This window comes from Suricata suricatta, chromosome 7 (genome assembly GCF_006229205.1).
Source record: "Suricata suricatta isolate VVHF042 chromosome 7, meerkat_22Aug2017_6uvM2_HiC, whole genome shotgun sequence".
Taxonomy (NCBI): domain Eukaryota; kingdom Metazoa; phylum Chordata; class Mammalia; order Carnivora; family Herpestidae; genus Suricata; species Suricata suricatta.
Genome location: NC_043706.1, coordinates 18222282 through 18241649, shown reverse-complemented (window position 1 = coordinate 18241649; position 19368 = coordinate 18222282). Strand labels below are relative to the sequence as shown.

Here is a 19368-nt window from a genome sequence, read left to right as displayed (position 1 = left end):
GATTGAGACACTTTTTAATAATATCACCACATAAATGAAAACATTGAAATGAATCTGATGAAACGTTCTCATACTAATGGTGGATTTTATTTCTGGCTGTATTTCGATCAGTGTACTGGCTTTCTATTTATCCGAAACAAGGGAAAACAATCATGTCCTACTGATTGGAAGTCTATTCATAGAACTTATAAAAATCAAGGGCTGATTCTGAGACATTGTTTTTATTATTGAGTTTAGAATTTTGAAGATATTATGCTCTGAAAAACACAGGACAACTAAAGAAAAGTTGGTATGTTTTGGAAGCAAATAACTGCAAAGTCAGGTGCCCCATAGGATTGAAACTAGGTAAAATTTTTATATAATATGTATAACATTTACATATAATTCAATATAATAATTATATATGCTATATAATGTACCACATAAAATATATATAATTCAATATAATTATATACTACATGTAAAATACAATATAATAATTACATGTACTATATATAATATATAATGTATAACATATATAATACAATATAATAGTTATATATGCTATATAATATGCAATATATAATATAATATAATTATATATGCTGTATATCATATGTAATATACACTACAATCTGATACAATATCATAACTATACACATACCATTATTATATTACATTTCTCAAAAGATAAGTTTTATTTTTATATAGGAATGCTTTTCTTCCCACAGCACCCAGGCAAATTAGGTAAAGGTTGTACTCTGCTTCAAATTTTAAAGTGGAAAATGAAGTGCACGCAGAAATCAAGGCAGAAGCACACTGCAAGTCTCCTAACCTTCTATTCTAGGGCTCTTTGTACTAGTTTTAGGATTATCCATACATTTTTCTGGTGATCTTGGCCATCTGTCGGTTGAACACAAATGACTTCCCAGTAGAAAGTTGCTTATTTAGAATCACAGGCCATCAGACCTAAGAAGTATCATTGCAGGAAAGTGCTGTGCACCTACTGAGGAAGTAACCAAAGCCAAGCAAACTAAGACAACACCTTGTCAATGTCAGACAGTTCATTAGTAACAGCCCCAAGCCGGGACCCAGGTCTTCCTATTTCAAGCCTTTATTTTACAAGGTTGTCCCCCATGATGCCAAGTTTTCGTTGGTAGCGATCTTGGTTCATAGAAAATTTATGATATCCCAGTTTTAAATTTTGGTTAAAATAAAATTGAAAAATAAATGAATAACAATTTCATTATAACCAGTTCTAATGTCTTATCTTATTTACTGCATTTCAATTTTTTAATTCAGTCAACTATTTGGACCCCTGATTTATTCATTTTTTTGGAGATGCCTGTTTAACCTACCTTCACATACAACCCTGTCGGCCTTTTCTCTTGGTTCTTTATAATAAAGGGTCAGTATTGACCCTTATAAACCTTTGGTGGGAAAAGTCTACCAAATATACTCAGCTTGTCTTTACCAGGCTAAAGACACTATGATATCACTGTGCATTTTACCTGGCATTTCATGCCTTGCCATTTCTGTTCGGTGTTTTGTAAAATGGAAAATTTGCGTCGCAGGCTAGCCAGACGTTACTATCCTTAACTTTTAATGAGTGTTAACAGTGCTCTAGGCACTATACAAAACACCGAAGGGAGCACCACCTCTACGTAGTCTATCTAAATAATAGGTTGAAGAGCAGGTTGCACGTGTGGATATATTTTAATCAATATGCGTTTACCGCTGCGGTAAATTACATGAAAACACAGCTACTTCCTAGGTATCATCACCACCCACAATAACCCAATGGGCCTTCTCCTACTTTACGTTGTTAACTGTTGCTGAAAAGTTGCACGGAAATCAAATCATGTTAAATGCTGTCAAGGAAGCCATTATCCTATGAAGAACGCTTTTAGGAAGCAATGGGTAGCATATTATTAACTTACTGAAATTTGGTATAAAATTCTGTTGTTTTCTCCTGTAGTCATTTATTTTGAATTCCAGGAATACATACAATTCATTTTTGTTCATTCAACGGTGTTAAACCCCCACTATCAGCAAGGCAATATAACACAGTGCCTCATTTCAAAATAGGAGTAAAAAGTCATAGGTGTCTTTAATGCAAGGGAAAAGGGGTATATTCCCAAAACTATAACAACTACTATAGGAATGCTAGAAAAATTCACAATGGAAAAATAACACTGACAGCAAACTAAGAATGCATTTGCAGAAACTCCAACATACTTTTTATATACAAATAAAGGTGACTCATACTAAAAATTTGTGTAAGCTTTTAGGGGTTTTTCCCCCCCTTTGGTTTAGCCCTCTGGCAGCTATGTCTGGATGAAATCGTTAAATCCCAATATAAAATCAGTGTACCTGACGGGAGAGCACATGACTCATTCATTCATTCCTTCATTCATTCACCAGATACACGGCGTGGCTGACTCTGCGGTGACATATGTAAACCAGCTCTCTGGGCCAGCTGGTAAAAGTGTCTGTTAGTTGAAAATAACCTGTTTGTTAATTGCTTTCAACCCAAGTCGTTCTGTTCCTGCAATTTGAACCCTAAAGGTAGTTGGGAGTAAACGTGCCTGGGAACAAGAGGTAATTAATGAACGTGAGCAGGCGGTCTCGGCTGCAAGAGCCTGGATGGAGCCGGCAAAGCCCGGACCGGCGTCTGTGCTCCGAGTAACTGATCCTGCTCGTCTCTTGCTGGAATTTTTTCCCCCTTTTCCTTCTGCCGCCTCGTTGCAGGCTACCCCCGGAACGCTCTGTCGACGCGGCTGTCGCATCAGCCCTCTGGCTCGCCGTCGTGATCAGTAGATAAGAGTTTCCCAGCGGTGACGGCAGCCGCTGCCATCGCCGGAGCCACGGCAGCGAGCGAGCGGCTCTGCGGGGCTCGCTAACTGCCTCTCCACCTGCCGTCACCTCCCCGGGTCCCCCCAGGTTCTCCTCGTTGCCGATAGTCATGCTCCTCGCTTGACCTTGGGCCTTGCAGCTGGCTGCCTTCCAGAAAGTTCCTCCGATGACAAGCGTGCTCAAGGTTGTGTTCACGGCATTCAGTCACGGAGCAGGGGGTGGGAGAGAAAAATCTGCCGCAGTTACTTACCTACCTGACCGGGTTATTCCCTCGTTGGCGGCCTGTCTCCCTGCCCAAGACCCTGGATCCGGTGACAAGACCAGACACCACCTCCAGGGTAAATGAGAGCAGCAAAAAAATAAAAGCCAAACAAAACAAAACGCACAGAGGAAATGAATTATAGCTTTCCAGTGTGTCAAAGCGTTCGTTGCTGCATGCTCAAAAAGCAAGAAATAGAGAATTTTTTTTAAGAAGACTGACCTACGAGCTATTTAAACATGACTGTAACATTTTAAAACATAGGTGACACACACAGGTTTTATCTGATTGATGCTTCTCTAACTCTCTGAAGTCCTCGGGCCATCTAGAAAGTTATGTCAATTTATAATTTTCCAGTGACTCTGAGAATGAGCGCGCACGCGCGCGCGTGTGTGTGTGTGTGTGTGTGTGTGTGTGTGTGTGTGTGTTTTCCCAAACGAGGACCTGGCATCAGGGCAGCGGTTGCTCCAATGTTCCTCGCTCTGGCTGACAGCAAAAATTGCACTCAAAGATTGAGAGGAGTTAGAACCAGCCAGGCTGGTTTTCCCACAGCATGTGCTACGCCCTCTGAGAAAAGCTCATTTTTGCTTTAATGTAGCAGGAAAGCATGTGTCATAATGGAGCGATTATGCCCAGTTTCACCACGGCTGGGAATGGGGGGGAGGGGCTGCAGAGAAAGCGGGATGGAGGAGCTTTCCCAGAATTGAACCCAACATTTTGCCAAAATAATAGATTTTTGATGAAATGCTTGTATTGATACCACACCTTTTTTTTTTTTCAAGATCCCTCTTTCAAAGGATTTCTAATTATGTCTCATGTTTGGACCTTAAATACAGGGCATTTGGCTGTGTATCTTAACTCAAAACAAGGAAGATATTGCCTACTCTTCTGGTCACTACATCAAGCAAAAATTTGAGTTTTGTTTTTATTTTTTTTTAGAAAGTGTCCAAAGTCCTTTCAAATCCATTTTTCATTTTTTTTTTTTTAATTTGAGGGAGAGAAAATGCATATGCCAGTGGGGGAAAGGGTGGCCAGAGGGAGAAAGAGAGAGAATTTCAAGCAGGCTGCACGCTCAGCGCTCAGCACAGAGCCGGAAAAGGGGCTTGATCCCATGACCCTGGGATCCTGACCTGAGCCGAAATCAAGAGTCAGACGCTCAGCGGACTGAGCCACCCAGGCGCCCTTCAAACCTAGTTTGTTGGTTGATCCTTACAATAACCCCGGTGAGAAACTGTCTACCTTTTGCAGGTGTGTTGAGTGAGGCTTGGGTTTTAAAAATGACACCCTGGATTATAAATGGTGGCACTAGGTTTAAACACAGCTCTTCTGCTTCCCGAGGGCAAGTTTCCTTTTGCACTGAAAATTCTCCAGCTTTTCTTTAGCCTCTCCAGCCTGCCGACAGTCCAGAGCCAGCCGCAGCCCCTGCTCAGGACAGACCTCCACCTTCCGGCCTGGGAATTTAACCAAACTGGCATGAGAGCATGGGGGGCGGGGGTGCGCCCTGCCAGGGAATTCGTGTCCATGACCAAGGTGGCTCTTTGTCACACTCAGCTAATCCACCATTGTCTTCTTTCTCTTTCATCCCTTAGATTCGGGACCAGCCTTAAGGCAAAGTGAAATGCCAATTTCACTTTGTAGGCTTTTGTTGCGTTTTAATTTTTTTCAACCACCTTTACCAAACAAGGTCACAAGCAGCCTTGGTGTCACGCAGTTACTTACGTATTCGTTTGATTAACCAAAACGTATTTAGCGTTAAATATATTCAGGACTGTATAGGTCAGGGTCGCAGTTTTTATTTTATGGTGACTCACTTCCCATTAGTCGTAACTGATAATCATCCTCCAAGTTAAAAATAAAACTGTCTGGAATACAGTACAAACTTACCACAACACCTGACTGTAGTTTTAAATTGGGGTTTTCCTTCTCAGAGTCACTCAAAGAAGTACTAATCATTTTCGCAGCTCTGAGGTTAGAAGAAGCCTCCCTCCAAGATCAGATTCCTGGAAGGATGTTAAAATTCATCTTCTTAAGTTAATACAATTACTTCCTTTCCTTTAACACCTGATGATTCCCATTTCCACTCTCCCCGCTTTTGGAGTCCCGCCTGACATGCGCAAAGCTTCCCTTCGAGCCTGCATTCGCTGCACACCTTGCTTGCTCTCATCTTTAAAAGGCTTCCTAAATCTTCCCTCTTCTGTGAGGTCTTCCATGACTAAGTCAGGAGGAGACCATACGTGAAGGCACGCCCTTTTGCACAATAACACAGGCACACATGATCTGGAATGTGCAATCCAGAAACTCTTTCACCATCCCGCCAAGCGCTCTGGCCCTAGATGGAGAGATAAAATTATATGTGAAGCCTGAGCAGTGCTTGCAGACTGGTTCCAAGCTAAGGCTCCCTTGTGTTTACATTGTGCCTCTCTTCCAAGACGCCCCGAGTGCTCTGTAAGTACCCTGCACATTTTGTTCACAGCTTCTCTTTGACATAGGTTGTCAACTAACACCATTATCCACAGACAGGAGCTGAAGGTGACAGAACTTTGGGGACATCAGGCAGCTACCAGAGACAGAGAAGGACAGAGATTGTGCACCAGACCACGTGTTCAAAGCAAACCATGCACAGAGCAGGGACAACACTAAAATATAGTCACTCAAAGGACAGAGCAAAGTAGCTGAATGAGAGACAGAAAGAGAGAGAGAGAGAGAAAGGAAGGTAGGAAGGGAAGGAAGGAGGAAAGAGGAAGGAAGGAAAGAAGGAAGGATGGAAGGAAGGAATGAAAAGGGAAGGAAGGAAGGAAGGAAGGAAGGAAGGAAGGATGGAAGGATGGAAGGGAGGGAGGGAGGGAGGGAGGGAGGAAGGAAGGAAGGAAAGAAAACAAAGAAGAAAGGAAGGAGGGAAGGCAGGAAACAAACTACAGACATGGAAAAGTCATTTGCAAGCCATGTATCCAACAAAAGATTTCTTTCCAGAATGTATAAAGAACTCTCAAAATTCAACACCAAAAATATCAACAACCCAACTCAAAATAGGCAAAAGACTTGAACAAATACTTTACCAGATATTAATATGAGTGAGCAATAAGCACATATGAAGATGGTTAATAAGCCACTAAAAAATAGAAATTGAAATTATGATTTCAAATTTAATCTGAATGCAAATTAGAATGACTTTTTTAAAAACTGACAATGCAAATTAGAGCCACCGCTTAGAAGTGCTAAATAGGTCTTACTATTTTTCACTGAATAAGAAGCTTATATGTGGAATCTTAGGAAAAAAAAAACAAATGACGGGCACCTGGAGGGCTCAGTCATTTAAGCATCTGATTTGGGCTCAGGCCATGATCTCCCAGTTCATGGGTTCAAGCCCCACATCAGGCTCTGTGCTGACAGCTCATATTCTGGAGCCCTCTTTGGCTTCTCTGTCTCCCTGTCTCTCTCTGCCCATCTTCTGCTCTCTCTCTCTCTCTCTCTCTCTCTCTCAAAAATAAATAACATTTAAAACATTTTTTAGCCAGGCAGAGAAGGACAGAAACCATATGTTTGCACTCATAGGTCTAGCAGGAAAACAAGAGAGACCTAATGGAGAACCAGGGGGAACGGAGGAGGGAGAGAGAGTTGGGAAGAGAGAGGGATGCAAAACTTGAGAGACTATTGGGTGCTGAGAATGAACTGAGGGTGGAAGGGGGAGGGGGAAAAGAGGTGGTGGTGATGGTGGAGGGCACTTATGGGGAAGAGCACTGGGTGTTGTATGGAAAACAATTTGACAATAAAATATAATGGAGGAAAAAAATAAAAATAAAAAATAAAACATTTTTTAATAAAAATGAGAGAGGAGCTCCTGGGTGGCTCTGTTGGTTAAGTGTTTGACTCTCAGGTCATGATCTCAGTGCTCTCCAGCCCTGCATATCAGTAAAGAGTCTGCCTGGGATTCTCTCTCGCCCTCTCTTTCTGCGCCTTCCCTGGTCACACTCTCCGTCTCTCTCAAAATAAATAAATATTTAATTTTTAAAATTATCTTGATGTTTATTTATTTTTGAGACAGAGAGAGACAGAGCGTGAACAGGGGAGGGGCAAAGAGAGGAGGTGACACAGAATCCGAAGCAGGCTTCAGGCTCTGAGCTGTCAGCACAGAGCCCAACACGGGGCTGGAACCCATGAACCATGAGATCATGACCTGAGCTGAAGTTGGACACTCAACCAACTGAGCCACCCAGGCGCCCCAATAAATAAGCATTTTAAAAAAATTTTTTAAAGAAAACAGTGATGTTAGACTCCCAAGTGGTCTTGGTCTCGGAGAGCCAAGGGACTGTCCTGTGATCCACTCCCTTGGTTGGATCAATATTCCCATCCTGGTGGCCAGGGACTTGCGTCTGCAAATATCCCTGATAAGAAGCCTGAAAAGATTGAAAGAATCCCAATGAATTGCCTTCATTTATTTTGCCAACAAAATTCATTGCTAGATGTCGCGGGGGAGAAAAGGCCGAAGTCACAGGAATGAAAAACAGGGTTCAAAGGTCCAAGTCATTTCAAGATACAAGGTGAATTTTTAAAACAGTTGTCAAAAAACTTCAATCCTTCTCTAAGCTCTGCCTGTGTGCATATTTATGTACTGTCAGCTCACCACATAGTTCAACTACAAGTCCTTAAATGCTAATTAGAGCTAGGTTGCACCAATCAGCTTTGTAAAACGTAAGAAGGTGCCAGGTAGGGTGTCCCCTGGCCTGGCCAACTGACAGGCCTTTCCCATCAGTAGTCCATAATTTAGGATGTGGCCTCAGGTGGCTCTTGAACATCTCATTAGAGCTGCAGTGAGAAGCTCACTAGAGATTTAAATTCTCAGGCATGAGGCCCCTCAGGCTAAGGTGAAAAAGCCCAAGAACTCAATGCCATTACCCCATTAAATGTGGGATGAAAAGTAAGCTGGAAATGAGCTGGTTTGAAAAACTGGCAGGAAAAAAAGAACTGAGAACCACCCAGAACGGGTCCCTCCCAGAAGGATCTGACATTTGAAACTCAGCTACAGCATGGGCTCCGTGCAGAGATATTCTGGAAATAAAAAGGAAGAAAAGGCAAAGAATTCCAGCATCCAGAATACCAGACCCTAGAAGACAAAACTATGGGAGGAAATAGAGAAAATTAGATATCTAAGCCTATGTTCTATCTAAAATTAATGTTGGAGGCTTTGTTCTATCATTCCACTCTGAGTTCCTGTACAGTCTACAAATTGGTTTGAGACCCCCCTTCCCCAAGCCTTTTCATTTCTTTTCAAGACTTTTTTCTGCACCAAAAGAATAGCCAAGGTATCTCTACAGTCCTCAAAAGCATGTAGATGAGATGAGTAAGAGGTAATTATCACCATACTTGAGTAGTTCAAGCCATGGCCCTCATAGCTCAAAAGAAAATTCTTATCTAATTTTTTATATTTTTTTATTATGTTTATTTATTTTGAGAGAGAGAGAGAGAGAAAGAATGCAAATGGGGTAAGGGCAGAGAGAGAAGGAGACACCAAATCCAAAGCAGGCTCCAAGCTCTGAGCTCTCAGCACAGCGCTTGACGCGGGGCTCAAATCCATGAGTGTGAGATCATAACCTGAGCCAAAGTTGGATGCTCAAGTGTCTGAGTCACCCAGGTGCCTCTAATTTTAAAATAAAACAACTTTTTAAAAGTCATAAGCCCAACAGCAAGACAAGGAGATGAAAATGAATCAATTTATTTAAAAATCCAGTCCTTGGTCCCATGCCAACACTAAAGATAGGCTAAAAACAAAAACAAAACCCTTATCTTTGTAGGAAACTACAAAATCAGCAAAACCTAGGGACAAGCAGACAAGGATTTGGATGGGACTGTTTTCCCTTCCACACTAAAATCCCATGTCTGAGGCACTCCAACTCTTAAATGACATTTTCCCAGTATCCACAAGAAACATCCCATTTAGCTCTGTGCTGGCAGCGTGAAGCCTGCTTGGGATTCTCTCTCTCCTTCTCTCTCTGCTCCTCCCCTACTCACACTATCTCTGTCTCTCTGATAATAAAAAAATAAAGTAAAAAAACTTTTTATAAATAAAATTAAAAAAAATACGTCCCATTCAAGAGAATCCAGAAGAGACCAGCATTACACAATTTCACTTATTGAATAGAAGTTTAATGCCCCTGCAGATGACCTCTGAAAATAAAACAAGTTAAAAATCAACTCTAACCAATGATAAATTAATCTAATGTTATACAATATGAAAAAACCTTGAACATGATCTCATCATGGACATGCCCAAGGTTTATCTAAGAAAGTAGATCTCTACCTATATTGTTTGGGCTTTTTGCCACCTGCTAGAGCAATGGAAATTCTACCTCTCAGAGCATCAGTATTGGTCCTGCTATAGGAAAATTAGGTGGGGATTTAGGTGAGAGGCTTCCAGAGTGGCATCAAGGAAAAAAGAACATCAAGGTGTTTATGTACATGCACATAAACACCATATCCTAGAAAGAGCACTAGACAGTTGAGTATTGCCCTAAATCTTTTCTGTGGAGCACAAGTAGACCAGAAGATGGGAATAGGTCCTCGCCTAATCCCAAACTCACATCGTCCATTGGTGATGTAGACAATAAGCTTGGAGAAGACCCTATCCCCTAGAAGGGGTAGCTAAACCTACCAACAGCAATGGATATTTTTACACGATCTTTTTCACAGATTTGGACCCTTGATACCTTGGAAGGATTTTTTAAGTTCGCAACAGGACTCCATAAAGATTTGCCTCCAAAGTACTCTCATTTATGTCTCATGCAAGTATTAATGTTAGGATCTCTTGGACATTCACTTTTTAAATGTTTAAGTAAATCTGTTCTCTATAAAAGGTGAGTAATAAAAAGAGTCATCATTTATTGAGCATTTATCATGTGCCAGCCATGGCTCTAAGTCCTTTATGTATTAGGTCATAGAGCCATCACATAGCTCCATGAGGAAAAACCTGTATCTTAAGATGAGGGAACTGAGGCATTCAAAGACCAGGTATTTTCATGAGACTACACAGCTAATAAATAATGAAACTGGGGTTTGAATCCAGATAATTCATTCCAAAGTCATGCTTTTCTCACTCTGAGAGGTCTGAAATATAAAAATAGTTACATAAGGTATTGAGAATCTGGCCCCTTTTCACGTATAAAAATAATGATTGTTTCCTCTTAATGGTGACAAAAGTATAGTGATTAACAGTGCAAATTCTAGCAGCAGAATGCCCGTATCATAAATTCCCAGCTGCCACTTACCACTTCTGTAACCTGGTTACGATAAACTCTGTGACGTGAGTAAGTTATCAAATTGTTCTGTGCCTCAGTTTCCTCATGTGTGAAATTGGGATAATGATGATAATGGTTCCTACCCTGTAGGGTTGTTGTGGGGCTTAAATAAGTAAATATACAAGAAGCACTTAGAAGAGTGTCAGACCCGTAGCAAGTGCTATATAAGCAGAAACTATTGTCCTAAGAATTACAGCAAAGAAAGCATTTGTCCAAAATGCTTTCAAGCACAATCACTGAATACATAATAAGCATTTCTTGCAGTGACGTGTTCCTACGTTTCCAAAAGTCACCACTATACTACACTAAGTTCCCCTTTCCACTAAACCCACATTCTTTCCCCAGTGATGGTAGAGGTCATGGGCACTGTTGGTGAGGAAAGGGGTGAGTGAGCAGAGGGAGGAGAACAAGAGGCTGACCACCGCCATGGCAGAGACGGTGTCAGGAATTGATTTCAAATCAGGTTCTTAAGGATAATGTTGAGGATAATTATAATCATTACTGTTATTGTCATTATACCTTGCAATTACCTTGGCTTAATTAATTCAAGCTTGTGAAGTGCTTTGAGATCCTCAGATGAAAGGTGCCAAGTAGAAGGGTCATTATTTTTCTACTGCTCCTTTCATCCAAGGTGATTATAGCTCTTCACAAGCATTAATTAATCCTCATAACAGCCTAGAAAGTAGATAAGTGTAGGAGTCATCCTCACTGGGTCCAAGAGAGACATTTATCCAAGGGGGTTAGTGGGAGCTATTCAGTAGTCAGTCTGTCTGGTGGGAGGTCCCCAAATCACAGGGCTTGTGACTTGAGCACCTGAAATCTGTACAAGTCTGTTTTCTGAAAGCTTGAATAAAATGTGAAGGCTTTGGTCAAATTCATTACATTGAACTTGCAACAATTCAATAAGGAGCAATACTGACATGGCCCCCAGTTTTTAAAATTATTATGCAGTTTATAGCCAGAGAGGTATCACATCTTCGTCATGAGGTGAGAAGTAGAGAAAAATAAAACCCTCATCTATTATTTTTCAATGACCAGACAACTTGGTTGTCAACAAAGCATTTTCTCATATTCTGTGGCAAAAGATTTTCCTGATGTCCAAAACTATGGAGCCTAAACTTAGTTCAAAACCATAGACTGAGTCTGATCTTCACTAAGATCTGTTCATTGTGGTCTTTTTTCCCGGCCATGTATGCCCCCAGTCTAGGATGGGCGGGGGCTACTTGTGAATAAAACACTGTGAGACAGGAATTGTAGAGACAGAAGAAAATACTCTTTTAATAGAACTTTTGGAGAGATTTCTCTGACTTCAAATCCATTTTGGGCACAAATATCCAATGAGCAAAAGATTTGTTAAAAGCAGGTTTTGTAGCCGACAGATTCCCAAGACCGTCTTTGAGAAAGAATTTTGAGGGATGTTGAAAACACTTGTGTTCCTTTATTATTGAAGCATTGAGATTTTTGTTCCTTTTGTTTAGAAATATACACGAATGTGTGATAGCCTAGTGTATGTCAGACGACAGCAGGAAATAAGGCAGTCCTTGGCCCTGCTGTCACAGAGTGTCCTCTGTGTCATTCTCTGTCCTCTTTACAAGATGTTGCTGCATCCTGGGAGCAGTACTGGTAAGGAAGAGATAGATGAACCTAATCCGTTGGGAGCTAGACCACACTTAACAGGCACAACAAACATTATTACTACACAGTCACATATACTGATGCCTATTATTTTTTATTATTACTATTACTATTGCTGCTATCATCAAATATAATAAACATAATTACTATTGGCCATTCATCAAGAATTACAAAGCACAACCTCAAACCAGGCTCCGCCAAAGGTTTATGGCTTAGATAGGCAACAAATGAAACTTCATCTAAGAATCACAATTTGAATGGCCAGAATCTGTTGGGTTTTTTTATTTCCATCACAGATTGCTTCTGAAAGAATAGACAGAATTACTCACTAAATGTGTTCTCAAGCCAAGGGTTTGCTTTCTCTGTCGTAGAAGGAAATCCTTCAAAACACTGCCATACTGCCTTTTCCAGAACTTTTTGGCATACGGTAAGTGTTCAGTAAAAGTGTGTTGCCCTCAAATGGAACTACATTAACACATGTCTTCCAAGTAGAATAAGTTATTTAGGGTTAAAATGTCACTAAGTCAGGGGCACCTGGATGGCTCAGTCAGTTAAGCATCTGGCTCTTGATTTCAGTTTGGGTCATGAGCTCACATCTCGTGAGTTTGAGCTTTGCACTTGGGATTCTCTCTCTCCCTCTCTCTCTGCCCCTCCTCTGCTCCCTCTTTCTCTCAAACAAAATAAATAAATAAACTTTGAAAATTTAATACAAAAATAAAATAAATAAAAATAAAATGTCACTAAGACAGAGATCATTTTTAAATTGTACTTCATGAAAAAATTTAAAAAAATAAATAAAATGTACTTCAATAGTTAAATTCATGCTCTATGCTTTAGATTATATTGGCCCTTCACTGATTACCATTTGTCATAAGCCTAAGTATCATGAATTATCAAAATGCTAAGATTCAAGCATTATCTCACCAAAGGGCTGATATCCCATTAGCCACTGTGCTAATCCCAACATGTGAAGACATCCTAAAATGAGTGGATAAATGATACCCCAAAAGACCCAGCTTGTGATCCCAGCCCAGCACTTGACAAGGTCTCTTTTCCAATATCAGATCATTAAAGATGAAAAATATTCCCCCATGGCACATATGAAATGTTCTCAAGAGATGTGTTTATGGCAAATATTCAAATATTCATTACCCAGGGTAGACAGTGTGGGAGAACACAGGTAACATTAAATAATGCTAAATTCACTAATAAGAAAAATTACTGTTGCTCACTTAATTTTCATCTCTAAAGGGTTCCATTGCTTTACTTAACAGTTTAAGAAATAGTCCATCAAATTTGCTTAGATCCAATTAGTATGAAAGAACCAGCCCTGCCTATCTACTTTTTGATACTCTAAGTATCATCTTCCCATTAAGAACAACTTAAATTTGTTTGGTCAATTAGCCTAGGAATGTACCAGATAGATTGACCTGCATCTCATTCACCTGTAAAAACATTGTGGCCATTATTCTGCATTTGCCCCTCCACATCCATACTTCACCCCTCTTTACCCTGTTCTATATGTTGGGTGACTTACCTCTGTAGACCACGACTCATGATTTCCCTTGGCCTCTGGCTTCTGGGTGGGTTTGGTCAATGGGAGGGACCTGAGAAATCATGGAAGGAGAGAGAGATTAGGTTATTGGGGCATGGTCTCACTTCTTCCCTCAAGATGACAATTTTGACAGTAGTGCCTTCCTCTGACCATAAGCAGCCCCCTTCCATGTCTTTTGCTCTCATAAGGTTCTAGTAACTCCCCACCTATCCCTCTAGAGCAGTTGTGGTAATGGCTTTCTCTTCTTCTAGACCCTGAATGGTTCATCATTTCTTATAGGTTCTCTTAACTGTGCCCCACACTTCTCTAAACAGTCCCTTTATTAAATGCACTTCAGTTATTCCTTTGAGTGTTCCATACATGCTTCCTGCCACATTCCAACAGATACAATTCTTCTTGTGCTCTTCACAAGATGACCCCATTTTTCTCACTATAGTCCTCAAATCTGGCACAATAGAAGGCATTAGTTGTAATAATGAGTGAAGATGTAGGCACATAACAAGAACATGCCATATGTTAATATAAGTGTCTGCAGAGTTGTACTGAGGCATGCATATATTGCCACTGTAACTCCAGCAATCTATTTGCTAAACTCTTCAACAATGGCCTAAGTTAAAATCAATAGATATCTTCTGTCCCGGATATCAACCTGACTAGACACTATTATCTTTTGGCGACCAGGAAGGTTCTATTCCAATATTGACAGAAGGGTGAGGATTCATCTGCCTAGTCCTATGTCTCTCTAGGCCAATACCCAGACTCATGGTTCTTGATGGTTTTTGGTTGGTTTGTTTTTCTGTTGGTTTTGAGTTTTTACATTAGAGAGGGAGAGAAAGTGAGCAGAGGAAAGGGGTAGAGGGAGAGAAAGAGAATCATAAGCAGGCTCCACACTCAGCTCAGAGCCCAATGTAGGGCTCAATCCAATGACCCTGGATCACGACTTAAGCTGAAATGAAGAGTCAGATGTTCATCTGAATGAGCCATCCAGGTGGCCCAGGCTCATAATTTTTGAAGCAAACATTCCTTAAATAGCTTTTTCCCACACTGACACACATGGGTACACACACACAAACACACATTGTTGCATATAGTGCAACAATGATTTCAGGAGTAGATTCTTGAACGCCCCTTACCCATTTACCTCACCCCCTCCCACAACCCCTCCAGCAACCGTCTATTTGTTCTCCATATTTAAGAGTCTCTTATGTTTTGTCCCTCTCACTGTTTTTAAATTCTTTTTGCTTCTCTTTCCTTATGTTGGTCTGTTTAGTATCTTAAAGTCCTCAAATGAGTGAAGTCATATGATATTTGTTTTTCTCTGACTGACTAAATTTCCTTAGCATAATACCCTCCATTTTCATCCATGTAGTGGTAAATGGGAAGATCTCATTCTTTTTGAGTATACACACACACACACACACACACACACACACACACACACACATCACATCACATCTTCTTTATCCATTCACCCCGCTGATGAACATTTGGACTCTTTCCATACTTTGGCTACTGTCAATAGCACTGCTATAAACATTGGGGTGCATGTGCCCCCTTTGAAACCACAACCTGTACCCTGTAGATAAATACCTAGTAGTGCAATTTCTGCACAGTAGTTCTATTTTTAGTTTTTTGAGGAACCTCCATACTATTTTCCAGAGTGGCTGCACCAGTTTGCATTCCCACCAGCAGTCCAGAAGAGATCCTCTTTCTCTGCATCCTGGCCAACATCTGTGGTTGCCTGAGTTGTTAATGTTTGCCATTCTGACAGCTGTGAGGGGGTATCTCACTGAACAGACATACACACTTCTTAAATGAGAGTGTTTGGTATGGTGGTTTTCTTCTTATCACACTAACTTGGAAGGCGCTCCTCCAGATCATAGCTCAACTCCAGTGTCCCCGTCAAGCCCCATCCAGTCAAGCACACACTATGGTGACAAGGCTCCCCGTGAGGCTCCTGAGCCCCTATCCTTCTATTCTCCTGCGCTTCTATTCTAATGGACCTTGGCTATTGCTTTTGGTCCCTAATCAAAGTTCATTCTCCACTGACCTAGAAGGCACTGCCTTGTGCCCTACCTATGATCACTACAGGTCTCCTAAATGCCTCCAGCCCCCCCTTTCTGAATCTCACCCATCTCGGTGTCCCATTGTCATAGTCTACTCAGCTGTTGGACTACCACATTACTACTCAGGCAACTTTGGTTGCCTGGTGCTGCTTTTCCGATCCATGACTAGATGTGACTCTTGGCAATGGAGCCTGAAGTACTGCCTTGTTAATTTCTGTGCCACTCAGACCCTCCCCATCCCACAGCCTTCCTTCCGTCCCCCCCAAACAGTGGCTGACCTATCTGAGCAGATGGGTTCCATGTTGTTGCGCTAAACTGCTACTCCTTGAACTCATGTTCTCAAAGAGGTGGTAGAATGAAGAGGAAAGTTCTGGAAATGCACACAGGATATAATAGGTCCTCGTTCGAAGCCTCTTTCAAGACAGCCAGTTGCTGCTTTCATGTGACAGAAAAGCAGGTTTCATGCTACCCTGTGGAAACTCCTCACAAAGCACTTTATCTCACTGGATCTTTTTCCTTATGCAAAGGTGAAGGTTAAAAGCCAGACTCTGCCTAAACTAGTTCTTTACAAATCTGAGCAGACTACTATTCGGTGACAAGAAGTATATAAAGCGAAATGAATTACACAGAAGCTTATGTAAAGTATGGATGATGCATTTTGAAGACAAGTCCCATTACCCCATAAAGTTTTCACCAGATGAATCATTTTGCGGAATGCACTTGAGTGGCATACAGAACTTCACAAAATGAAGACTCATATTCAAGGGTAATCTATATCAATTGTTAACTGTGTGATAATTCAAATGACCAAAACAATATGTACAATATATAACCATCCCATAGCCCAACACCCAATAAACAAGAGTATATTTCATACATGAGTAAATTCAATGTTCATTTACACTTGGTAGAATAATCCTCAGAATGTCTGCCAACTCATCCCAAAGGGTACCTCCTGCCTCTATCTCCTGTAACCCTACCTGCCTTTGGCTGGTGTGAAGTGGGTGAGAAATAAGCACCTGACCCAGAGGGACCCAAACCATAGCTGTCTGTACAAAACCCATGTCCTGGGGCCTCATAATGAACTGGTACAATCCAGTTCCCTCTTGGGGACTGAAAATAAGGGCACTGGGCTATAGGAGCTGTCTGGGCCTAGCAAGAGCCAAAATGACGAGAGAGCAGAAATTCTGGATGAACAGACATATGAAGCATTGCTGAGTCACTTTAATAACAGAGGACTCGAGGGATGAATCATAATCCCTTGCTGCTCAGACCCAGAATCACTGTCTTGCTTAAGTCCATGGAAGGCTCAGCGCGTTTTAGTTCTGGAGCTTAGAGTTCATGACAACCATTTCCTTACACGGGCTCCCTTACATTTCCTTACAGAGCTCCCTGAGCTAGCTTGTGTGGGTCTCTCTTCTTCTTCACCAAGACATGATCTCAGGCCCTGATAAAAAACAGAGGCTTATGTGATACTCTATAAAGTTTTAAAAATCAAGGTGAGTATTTTATTTCCTGCTCGTTTTTTTTTTTCTCATAGCCAGAATACCTACGTGATGTTTGGGGGGAAATGAAGGGACATCAGCCCCCCACACACAAATCTCTCCCCTAAAGCTTACTACTTCAAAACTTTTAGTTCCATCTCTTGGGTTTGATCATTTGATTCATTGAATAAACCTAGTTCAAGGGTGAGAGAGGCTTAATTCTTTAAGTACTGGTAGTCATTTACACCTTAGTAAGATTAAAAAAGAGTTTTTGCTGAGTGCAAAGGAAAGATAGCATGAGGGCCCCTGAAGAAAGAAGAAAAACAAAAGATTAGGAAGCTGACCTCACACCTTGCTGTGTTTCCTAAAACCATATATTGCATTTTCAGGCAAAGACTATTACCAGAAACATCCACTTTGCTGCTGTTTGTTAAGCCTAAATTCACAGCGTGATTGGCCTTTATAAATCAAGCTCACGTTTGGTCAAACTACTTCCCTTTCCCTCACCCACTTACTCTTCCCACCAAAGCTCTCTGTCACGTTTGTTTCTAACTCTCTCTGGAGCCCTTCCCCCCCCTCCCCCTGCCATTTTTTTCTGAGTATGAAGGACAGGAAGTTCCAGCACTGCTATGACTCACGCCTGGAAACCAGGATGACAGCCGTGTCTATTTTTAAAAGATAATTACAATACATACGGCACTAAAGTCAGTCATCCAGTATTTTATTTATTGTCTTTGTAAGCAGATGGCCCTCGGAGTGTTTAAGCACATTTGAACATGCAAGATCCATTATTTATGGCAGGAGACCGGGAACAGGGGCGGGACTTCATGTGGGCCACTAGCAGGTACCAAAGGATGAGAACACTGCAAGGCAGCTGGCTTCCGGCTGGACACCTTAGTTTTCTAGGCACCCCGCTGTTGGACGGAAGCACACCTCCGTCTCCACCAGGTACACCATATAGATTTCTGTGCGTGTGAATCCGTCTCTTTCCGTCTGGCCAGAATTCACTGGCAACCACGCAAGTTGTCAGAGGAAAAGAAAGAAAACAAACCCACTGGCCTTTGAGTGTCTGTCACCAAAAGAATGGAAAGGGCCAGGGAGTGGGAAGTGTGATTAGACTCGGAAAGAGGAAAAAAATAAAAAATAATAACTTTCTTAAAAACACGCCATGGCCTGACCCCCCGGCCCCCACCCTCCCTCCGTCTCTCCCCATCTCCTCTCCTTCTTTATTATTGATACCTCTCTGCTTTTTGATGCGTGCACGCCTTTGTGCTGGTTTCCCAGGTGCCCAGGGAAAATGGCTAGCAGTGAGCTCTTTGGTTTCCCGGCCTCCCTCGGCAGCCGGGCCCTCTGGCACAGCCAGCTGGACCGCACTGAATTAGTCAAGTACTTCATTATCAACCCTCTCTGCACATTTTGCTCCAGGTCATACATGCCCAAACGACAGAGCCCTGCCTTCTGCGGCACTGTCTGTGAAGTTCCAGGGACCGGGCCAAATCTGCAGAGCAGCTCCCCATCCTCGCCTGCAGTGGGTCCCCATCTCCACCCAGGCCCCCTGAAAACGCGCGCGCGGCCAGGGAGTCCTCCGGGATTGCCGGTGCTGGTGCTCCGAGTGGACCCAGCCAAGGGAGCCAGCCCAATTATGACGTTGGAATAGACGTCGCGCTCTGTGGATTCCGCTCTTGCTAACAGGCCATGGGGCCTGGGGACCCGAGGCGAGCCGTTTTGACAATGGGATGACAAAAAGCAGATCCTGGGCTTGGTTGGGTACAGCCACAGGGTGGAATTTTTTTTTTAAATAATAAAGTGGCCACCCTTCAAGAGTCATGTCAGAATAAATCATAATGTTAATTGTACGGCCCCTTCTCCTTTGTTAGGGTATGTCCCGAAATAAGCGGTTGCTGAACCTTCAGGGGAAATGAGATCCAGGTTGAGATCTCCAAGGCCAGGCAAATTTTCTCTGCAGAATTTTCCTGTGGCTGCACGGGTTCCCACCCCCGCCCCTGGTTTCCCAGGAAGACTAGCAATTGAGTTTACTGCCTAGGGAGGCCAATCTTCCAGATTTTCTTTCTGGCTTTCGGTGGCAGGGTACCTAAACCCGGGCCAGCAGAAGCAATAAAACTGAGCTTTGCTCTGGCCTTTCTTTACCAGCACATTAAAGAGCCTTTTAGAGTGACCAGGATGGCAACGTTAGAGAATTCAAAATGCATTTAAGAAAGTCATCTAAGGAGACTCACGTTTCAAA

The 19368-nt window shown here is 42.0% G+C and overlaps 1 protein-coding gene across 1 annotated transcript; it reads right to left on the bottom strand.

The window, feature by feature from the left end:
• Positions 1-17828: 17828 nt before the first annotated feature.
• Positions 17829-19333, bottom strand: LOC115295183. Its single transcript, XM_029943140.1, has 3 exons — positions 19272-19333; positions 18363-18825; positions 17829-18192 (listed from the first exon to the last, which is right to left on the bottom strand). The coding sequence occupies exons 1-3, from the start codon at positions 19331-19333 to the stop codon at positions 17884-17886; spliced, it is 834 nt and encodes a 277-aa protein (XP_029799000.1). The 3' UTR covers positions 17829-17883.
• Between the last annotated feature and the right edge of the window lie 35 nt (positions 19334-19368).